At 31.6% G+C, this 9,631-nt stretch overlaps 3 protein-coding genes across 4 annotated transcripts; 2 read left to right on the top strand and 1 right to left on the bottom strand.

Annotated features, from left to right (window-relative positions):
- The first annotated feature begins 1,477 nt into the window (after positions 1-1,477).
- On the top strand, positions 1,478-6,031 carry LOC145764109 (caspase-3-like). Of its 2 annotated transcripts, none has more exons than XM_082575697.1 (12): positions 1,478-1,975; positions 2,298-2,420; positions 2,574-2,712; positions 2,807-2,979; positions 3,109-3,235; positions 3,316-3,395; positions 3,564-3,779; positions 3,848-3,989; positions 4,073-4,254; positions 4,647-4,791; positions 4,858-4,955; positions 5,464-6,031. In XM_082575697.1, exons 2-12 carry the CDS (start codon positions 2,298-2,300, stop codon positions 5,632-5,634), a joined length of 1,596 nt encoding a protein of 531 aa, XP_082431823.1. In that variant the 5' UTR covers positions 1,478-1,975; the 3' UTR covers positions 5,635-6,031. The 2 variants fall into 2 exon arrangements, with proteins under 2 accessions (XP_082431823.1, XP_082431824.1); XM_082575698.1 differs by having other exon boundaries at positions 1,478-2,110.
- Positions 5,954-7,581, bottom strand: LOC145764112 (uncharacterized). Its single transcript, XM_082575701.1, has 2 exons — positions 6,765-7,581; positions 5,954-6,671 (listed from the first exon to the last, which is right to left on the bottom strand). Exons 1-2 carry the CDS (start codon positions 7,483-7,485, stop codon positions 6,247-6,249), a joined length of 1,146 nt encoding a protein of 381 aa, XP_082431827.1. The 5' UTR covers positions 7,486-7,581; the 3' UTR covers positions 5,954-6,246.
- Positions 7,582-7,818: 237 nt separating this feature from the next.
- LOC145748405 (dnaJ homolog subfamily C member 8-like) lies at positions 7,819-9,554 on the top strand. The gene is made up of 6 exons (XM_082564959.1): positions 7,819-7,923; positions 8,053-8,163; positions 8,298-8,412; positions 8,606-8,772; positions 8,937-9,104; positions 9,178-9,554. The coding sequence occupies exons 1-6, from the start codon at positions 7,864-7,866 to the stop codon at positions 9,292-9,294; spliced, it is 738 nt and encodes a 245-aa protein (XP_082421085.1). The 5' UTR covers positions 7,819-7,863; the 3' UTR covers positions 9,295-9,554.
- The last annotated feature ends 77 nt before the right edge of the window (positions 9,555-9,631 follow it).

Genomic DNA, 9,631 nt, shown 5'->3' with positions numbered 1-9,631 from the left:
GGTTCCTTCATTTTCCGTTCCTTCATTTTCCGTTCCTTCAATTTCCATTCCCTCATTTTCAGTCGACCCCTTGTAACGTGAAGTAGTGGTCAGAACACATGGCTATACTACAAAAGGTTGTGTGTTCGATCCCCAATGGTCTTATGCTGTGGTGCCCTTGAGTAAGTCGCTATAAACGGTATGCACTTCTGCTGAGCCAACCCCTTATTCAGCAGCTTAATCATAGTTCAATTAAAATGTACAAAATCCCAAGCTGCTAAAAGCAAATCTGGACCTGGTCGGGATAACTGATATTACTCTATGTTTAGGTCATAAAATAAACATTTCTACATCGAAGACAAATAAAAATAAAAACACATAAGACGCTTAAGATATGTGTGCTAAAAACTAAAATTCAAAAAATAAATAAATTTGCCCAATAACTGTGGTGGAAGATCATGTTTTCAACCCTTTGCTCAAGAAGTAAACGATTTTTTATCTATCTTTATCCTCAATGTGGAAAGGTCGAATGTGCAACCTAAACATAGAGTAACAGCAGTTACCCGGACCCAGTTTCGAGTTGCCTTTGGCAGTTTGGAATATTAGAGATTATAATTCCCCGATAATTAAACTGCTGGTTAAGTGCTGGCTCAGCAGGAGTTTATACAGTTCATTACGCCTTACTCAAGGGCGCTACAGCATAAGGTCACTGGAAATCGAACCCAAAAACTCATGTGATGTAGAAAGCGTTCTGACCACTACATCACGCTGACGATTGTTAATCGAAACATGAAAAAATTTATAAAACTTTTTATTCCATTTAAAAAAAAAACAACACACATTTCACTCAGCAGTAGAAAAAAAAGTATGTTTAGTTACGCCAAAAATCGCAATTGAGGAACGAAACTTTGCAACAGTTCTCTTTTTACGCCCACCCCACCATAAAATACAATTACTAATAACCACGCCATCTCGTAAAATGTTAAAGTTACGGAAAGGCCCATAAAATTACCACAAAAGCAGTCACAAGACTCCATGTTTAAAAAAATTGTCCTAGTGCATTATTAAACTTAAACCAGGACGGCCAAAAAATATATCTTCAACCCTTGTCACGAGATTCAGTTGTTTGTTTTAACAATATAGTTCTGCAAAAAAACTTAAAATTACAGAAACAGTTAGATTTTCCCAGCTCTGGTAATTTGGATTAAAATTCCCAATGATGTCATCGTCGTTACATTTGAATAAAAGAAAGGTTTTCGGCTAGACATTTAACATAAAACCAACCGCTTTTGTAGTCGATTTCCATATAACTATTTGTACGAACAATGATTTGTGTTTGAATAGAATTTGTTTTTTATTATTACGTAAGCTTTTATATTGTATATAAATTTCAAAAAATTTACAATTTAAGAAATAACTGGCAAAGAAGTATATTCGAAAATTAAATAACTTTATTGAATGGCTAAAAATATATTCTAACGCTTTGACTTCTGTTAAAAAGGGCGCATTGAAAATTGAGTGTATAAATAGCGTAGGCGGCAAGGGAACGTTCAGTAATACACTTTATTAAACACTTGAATAAGGCTACATATTTAAAAAAAAATCGTTATAAAACATTGGCACACTATACAAAGGTTTGTATAAAAATCTAAGGCTAAGGCTTAAAAGCGGTAGGTTTACTTTTCCTTTGTTAGCACAGTGTAATATTGATTGTTGACTTTATTAATCGACCTATATTCAAGTGTGCTATATTTCCAACTATAAAGTTAATTATTAAATAAGATTTCGACATTACTTTATTTTCAAACTCAGGTAGCTTAAAGTTAAGTTATGTAGTAGTAATGAGTATATTCTTAGTAACAGGAAATTGTGATATTAAAGTTGTATTTAACTCAAAACTTGAATAGTACAGTACGAGTTTTGACGAAGTACCGAAATAAGTGATACTTGGCAATAAGAGAAAATCACAACATATAAAAAATCAACGAGCCGTAAGGTAGTATAGCAAATTTCAAATTAAAGTATTTTAAATGTAAAACTGTTAATGTTATTCATTGGGGCAATAATTCGATTTTTTTAAATGTGCCCACTTTACAATTGAATATAGGATGTTTTAAATATTTAAGCTACTGTAAGTACCTGTTTAAAATATCACTTAATAGGTAATAAAAAATGTGTGTAGGTCTATTAGTTGATATTTTAAAGTTGGCTTAAGCAGTCCAGTGTTACGAATAGCAAGGTCTTACATTTTTATATAAACTGTTAAAGTAAAGCTTGGTATATTGTGACTGGCTTATTTTGCAGTAATTTAATATTAGATGGAGACTGACGCCTGGGGTACTAATGGAAAAGATTGGGACTTAAACCAAGAAAATCGAAACAACGATTTTTCAAACAAGCAGTTAGCGGGAGATCACGTCTTTTACGTATTTGCGCAAGAGGTGGGGATTATTTTAATAAAACACATCACTTTGTAACCAAAATATTAAATTATTGTTTGTTAGTAATATTTAATAATATTTTTTTTTAATGTTAAATACTAACTTTTTTTTCTAATATTTACAATTAAATTAACCGGTGAGTATTAAAAATAGAGTGATATGCCAGAAGTAACGAAGGCAATGGAATACGACATTTCGTCACTAACTCCCACAATGCAGAACCTTGGTTTTACATGTCTGCGTATAAACGTCAAAAATAATTTTTCTGATGTCAAACTAAACATAAACAACGGTGAGTCCGTTTGAATTTACCTTGCAGTAGTTAAATAACAGCAGAGAAATAGTTATTTAAGCAAACAATAATGTGAAAATATATTTTAACGTAGTTGCAAAACTGGACCACAAAAATGCAACTTCGTTCGTTTGTGCTATGTTTCTTAACAGCGAAAACGCATGGTATGCCCAACAAGAAATTTCCATTTTAAATTCCATAACAACGCCGTTCAACGTCAGAAACTGTTCTTCCCTGGCTGGCAAGGCTAAAATCTTTATTTTTCAGGTACACCTTATAATTTAAAAAAAAAGTGTTTTACAATTAAAAATATTTTAAACATAACCAAACCAATTCTGTTAAATATGTAAAATAATTGATTTTCATAGCGCATTTTAATTTAAAATATGTGTGCAGCTTTATCCACCCAAAGAGGTTTACCTTTCCTTGGCAAGAGAAGACACTGTCGATAGTATCAGAAAGAAGAAAAAGGATTCGATTCCTCTAGAAGCTGATTTTTTAATCGTCCACTCCAACGCAACGTGTAAATAAACGTTCAACATTAAAGGCCATTTAAAATTCTTTATAATATTGAAGAGTATTTTTCAAATTTAACTTTTTTAGATGCTAAGGAAGGCTCCCATTTCGCCAAAGCATTATCAAAAACGCTGTCGCTGTGGGGAGCAAATATCGAAGTAGTAAAGGTAAATATTAATAGTAATTAAACATGAGCAACTGATATTTACAATTACTTTTTGTTGTTGTGTAAACGTTACGCCATCTGCAATTAATCATTACCGTTGTATTTTAAACAATGTAAAAACTTTAGGGAATTTTACATAACACAATTAGGAGAGTTCTTCTTTTTACAGTTAATGACCAAGGTAAATAGCTTGACAGTTGTATATCAAAGCAACGACCAGGTTCATGAAAATAATGTTCCTTCAATGTTTTGTCGATTGAGAGAGTCCCATATATTAAAGAATGGTACAAAAAAGGGTTCTGGCAAATTACAAGACAAACTGCCTTTCCGAAAATACGACATGACAAATGGTAGCCGTGGCATTTTTCTTATCTTTAATCACGAAGTAAGTGTTGCATTTGGACATTCATTTTTTAAAGAGTTTTTTGATTATCTTCATTTATTTCCTTTAAGAAATTTCCTGTTGATGTCAAAGATAGACCTGGAACAGACCGGGATGAAGAGAAATTAGTGGAAACAATGACATGGTTAGGGTTCCATTGTAAAGTGTATAACAATCTCGAAAAGAAAGAAATTATATCAAAAATTAAAAATGGTAGGTAGCTAATAAGCAACTATATGTTGATTACAATCTTTCTCTACCATAATTTTAAAACTAAAAAATGTATACATTTGCAGTATCAAAATTGGATCACTCCCAGTACAAGTGTTTTGGTTGTGCAATATTAACTCATGGAGGTGATAACGACATGCTGCTGACATCAGACAACCAAACGCTAACCGTAAAAGATTTTACAGACCCCTTTACAATCGAAAATTGCCCCACACTTAAAGGAAAACCGAAATTATTCTTTTTACAGGTATTGTGCTTTACAACTACGTTAATAAAGAAAGTAGTATTCTTTAACAAAAAGCGATGTAAGTTCGGCTATTTATATATATTTTTTTATATATCTTTATCCTAGATGTGGAAAGGTCGAATGTGCGAGCTAAACATAGGGTAACAACTATTACCTCGACCTAGTTTTGAGTTGCCTGTGACAGTTTGCGATATTTTAGATTATAATTGTCCGATAATTATGCTGCTGATTAAGTGCTGGCTTAGCACGAGGTAATACCGTTAATAACACCTTACTTAAGGGCGCTTTAGCATGAGAGCAGTGGGGATTAAACACACGGCCTCATGTGGTGTAGCAAGTGTTCTTACCACTACACCACGCTGCTGGTTAATATTAACATATGCTGTTTAAAGGTGTGCAGGGGTTATAACTATGACGTGGGCAATAATAAAGGAGAAAATGACCATCGAGTAGCAGCACCTGAGAGTGATTACGATTCTGAAAATAATTTTATTGAAACTGAAAAAGACTTCCTTATATCTCAGTCAACAACTTCAGGTAAAATAGGATAAAAATAATTTGGATTTAGTGCATATTTGTTTAACATTATTAAATTGTTACTAGATTACTTTTCATGGAGAGACAACAGAAAAGGATCGTTGTATATTCGAGCTCTATGTGAAGAAATAAAAGCCCATGCTAAAAAACAAGACCTTGTTTCGGTAAGGTATACCAGTAATTGTTTGAAGAAAACAATTATATATTAAATAGAAATTTACATATAGAATATAAATTAACTACGTACATATTAGCGTCTTGTTTAAAGAGAATTTTTCACATGCAGCCTACCTAATTGAAAATATTTTAAAAGTAAAAAAGTCTTATATAATATGGCTCAATTTTGCTTTTAATACTAAGTTTGTTTTCTGCAAAAAAAATGTAAAAAAAGTACAACAAACGGCTTAGAAAGGGTAAAATAAAAATATTTCCTTATGTCTGCCTGTGTATGACTAACGACGATGACGTCGTGCGTCACGTGACTCGCGTGCGTGGGGACTTGACTTACAACGGTGACGTCGTACGTCACGTGACTCGCGTGCGGACTGATATTCCCGTGCAAATTGGAAATATTTCAACATAATTAAACAAGAAACCCTGCGACCACACCATCTCTTTAACAAATTTAAATTATTGCAAAGATTTTTAAAATTGTATTTTACTGTTTTGCAGATGCTAACACAAGTTAATCAAAAGGTTTCCCAGATTAATATTCCCTGTAAGGACAGGAATTCGGGAATTAAACATATTTACAAACAAATGCCATCGTTTTGTTCCAGACTTACCCGAGAAATTTACTTTTTTAACACCAACAAAAAACAACTCAAAGAAACAGCCGTTTGAAATATGCCTACTTTTACAAAGACCTGCTAAGTTTTTACTGCTTTTTTGTATAATAATAATAATAACAACAGTGCCAAAGCATTTGTTGTTTTAATTCACTACCTGTATTGTAAAAAAAAGGGGTATATACTCCTTTAGCACTGTAATTTTTATATTTTCTTACTTGCCTGGCAAGAAAAACTTGTACTTATTATTGATAAGTTAACTTTGTTTATATTATGTTATAAGATATCTTCAAAGAGTTTTTTTTCGTTTTCTGTAAAAAATGTTGTTAAACACAAACTTAAGCATTTAAATTAACGATTTTTTTTCGGGTTGCAATTAATTAAGTTTTATTTAAAAATGTTAATTAGTGTATAACAAATTAATTGAACTAATAATTAAAATAATTTGAAAACAAAAAAATCAGTAAGCTACCTAGTGGTAAAGTTTTTCCTATTATTTAAATATCGCAGGCAGTTTAGTTAGGCTATGCATGTTAAGCAGTAACAAATGTTCAAATAAAATTACAAAAAAGGGCAGATATTTAAACCTAATTTAAAAAAGCATGATCATTACAGAAAACAAGGCCTAATAAACACAACATATAATTGTTTTGGAATTGGTTTAGGTTTATGAATTACTTTCAGATGCACATGAATCCATCACAACATCACTTTTACTTTCTGGGTCCTGCTTAGCTCTTTTAGTTGGACTGTTTGTCTCCATTGCAATTTCCTCGACATCAGAATGTTTTCGCTTTGGCGACTGTGGAACTGTACTACTAGTTTCTGTTTCCATTGAAACAGAGGTAGATAGCTCCGGTGTGACAATATCAATGCATTGTTTTGGGGGTTCATTTGGTGTTACCTCCAAAGATTTAATCGAGTGTTTTTCAACAAGCGTTCCAACACCTGGAAGTGGTTCTCTTTTTTCTTCCTTGTCTTCTGACTTTTGAGGATTTGACAAAGATATATTTCCATGTGTAAAAGTTTCTTTATTTATATCACTTAGCACAGGGGCATCTCCCCTACCCAACTGCTCTGTTGATGAGTTACCTACAGTTTTAGTTTTTTCATTTGAAAGTTCAGTGGCAGTTTTTGTAGTATTGCTATCAGCTGACATAACATTAGAATGTAAATTGATCTCACCTTCTTTAAGAGCACTTTCACATTCTTTTGGGGTAGAAGCATCAGTTGGAGTTTTTTCTTTAGTCGTTACATCTGTTTGTGTTGTTGTGTTGATGTCGGAACTTGTTTTATCTTCAGTTGGAGATGCTTTTAAATCTGGAAGTGTTGGGGCAGAAGTTGTCATTGGCGATGGAGGAAGATTAGACCACGGTCTCTCAATGTTATTAAATGAACTTCTAATTTCTATTCCGTTGACTTGTTCTACGTTTTCTCCTGATCGCCGGGAAGGATATGTCCATGAACTCACAACAAGCAAATTTTTTTCTATTGCTCTCATAAATTTTTCGCATTTTGTGTAACCCTTTTTCGGGCTTGATACAAGTTCGCAAAGTCTTTGAAATGTAAATGGTGGTGTTTCAAATTCTCCAGCAATTTGTATCAGTCGTTCTCTCATTTCCTCAAATTTATCGTTTTCACAGTTTGGGTTCACATTTCCAGCAGTGTAAGGATTTGTGGCAAAAAAGTCATCGATGACAGTTTTCATTTTCTTAATAAATATTTTTTGAACCTTTTCCCATGGTGCCATAATATCCCCAGTCTTTGCAACATAAACTATAAATTTTTCCAGAATTTCTGAAATACCTTCGGAATTTTCTTGAAAATTTTCTATTGCTTCCAAGTAATTTGGTGAGCTGTCCATGACTTGCTGTTCAACAACTACCGGTGATAAATCAGATTTCATTCTTTTCAAGTATTTGGAAATTTGACAGTCTACACATTTAAAATATGTATATTTATTTACTATAGTCTGATAGTAAGCGCTATTATAAACTAAAAATCGTAGTGCAACCTGCGGTATAAAAGCAGTGTTACCATTAAATTTTTAACTTTGTCGATTCAAAAATTTTTAACAGTATTCGAGTTGGTTCATATGTATGTACAAGTTAACATTTACAATATTGTATTTAACCTTAATTCAAAAACATTAAAAAAGCTTTTATTTATGATATATGTTACAGACAAAAAATTTTCAAAATTTGGTTTGGAAACTCTTTAATTACACAACATAAACAAAAAAAGATAACAAACGATCTAAAAGAAAACTCTTAAACTTTTGATTATGGCTGAAGCTTCGAGTTCAAGTACCGGCGACGATGCGTTTGCTAAATACATGAATGAAGTAAGTTTTTACTGAATTTGTTTTTTTACAAGGTGGTTAGTAATTCACCTTTGAATGGTCTAAAAGTAAAACTATTTAACAGTTTTAATGATAACGTATACAGAGTAATTCTTTTAAGTGCAATTACAGGTTAAACAAATTGAAAAAGCTGATACTGTGTTAACGCCAAAACAGCAGGTTGAACGACTAAACCGACCTGGTTCTAAATATTTTAACTTAAACCCATATGATGTTTTGCAGGTTAGTTTAATATTGCGAATTTTTAAACATACAAATGTAGAATGTAGAATCAAAATAAATGTTAGCATAATAATGAAATAATATAACAACAGAAAAAAGTTGTAGAATTTGCTAAGAAGACAATTATTTTTCAGGTTTGGCCTGAAACTCCTCTAGAAGAAGTAAGAAAAAAATTTCGTAAACTTTCCATATTGGTTCATCCAGATAAAAATCGAGATGATGAAGAGAGAGCAAAAAGGGCATTTGACGGTATTTCAATTTCACCCCAAATTTGTTTTCTGCCAACTTATATAAAACACCTCCAATTTAAATTAGTTTGTTTCAAATTAAAAAGAAAACTATAAATTTTATTGGCCTCAACAACCTCTATCAAAAATGATTTTTTACAAAGATTTATAATTTAATATTAAATTAATAATTAAATTTAATGTTCACTTTTTAGCTGTGAAAAAATCATGGGAGACGTTAAACAATGATAAAGAAAGAGAAGAATGTTTGGGGGTTGTCGAAGATGCTAAAAATAGACTTGAAACCAAATTAAAAAATAAAAGAAAAAAATTTAAAAAAGAGGGCAATTCCACTGAAATACCAGAGGATGATTCTTACGTTGTAAATTTTTTTGTTATTGAATTATTTTATTTAAATAACTTCTGATGGTTATGCTTTTTAGTTGATAGGTGTATGTACATACAGGTTTCGATACTTCATAAGTTTACTCTCAAATTAGTTTGATTAATTTATACATATACTTATTTTTATTTTGCTATGTTTAGTATGACACTGAACTACATAAGGAGACTTGCAAATTGTTTGCCGATTTGGCTCTGGTTCGCAAAGAAATGGAAATGAGAGAGATGAACGAAAGAAAAAGGCAAAGACAACAAGAGATTGAAGTGGAAGAAAAGGGAAAGCTTCAAAAAGAATGGAACAAAAATTATGAGGTAACATTTTTGCTAAACTTACAAAATCAAATATTTTAAGTGGTCAAATAAAAATTGGATATATTTTTTACAGGAGAGCAGAGATAATCGAGTAAACAGTTGGAATGATTTTAAAACTGGCAAGAAGAGAAAAAAGAGCAAGCAACCAAAAGGATTTAAACCTCCTAAAGTTAGAATGGAACAGCGATGACAACAACCACTAATTAAACCCTTTTATTGCTTATGGTTGATGTAATCGGATAGAAGATACATTTATACGAAACTATGACCTTTTAATGCTGTAAAGGTTATAAGACAATATAAAAGATTCTTTAAATTTTGATACATCAGCTTTACATGAACTTTTATAGAATGTGATATGTACTGACTTACTAAAATCTTTTTGTTGTTTTATTTGTTCAAAAAATATTTTTTTTATTATCTGCCAATCAATAATAACTTGTGGTATAATGTTAACAAAAACATTTGTAGGAATTTATTTTATTTAAATTAACCGATTGTTTTATGAAGTTAGGATTTGAAATTGT

Source organism: Corella eumyota, chromosome 1, assembly GCF_963082875.1.
Source record: "Corella eumyota chromosome 1, kaCorEumy4.1, whole genome shotgun sequence".
NCBI lineage: Eukaryota > Metazoa > Chordata > Ascidiacea > Phlebobranchia > Corellidae > Corella > Corella eumyota.
The sequence above is the reverse complement of the archived record's forward strand: the minus strand, read 5'-3'. Positions and strand labels throughout refer to the sequence as shown.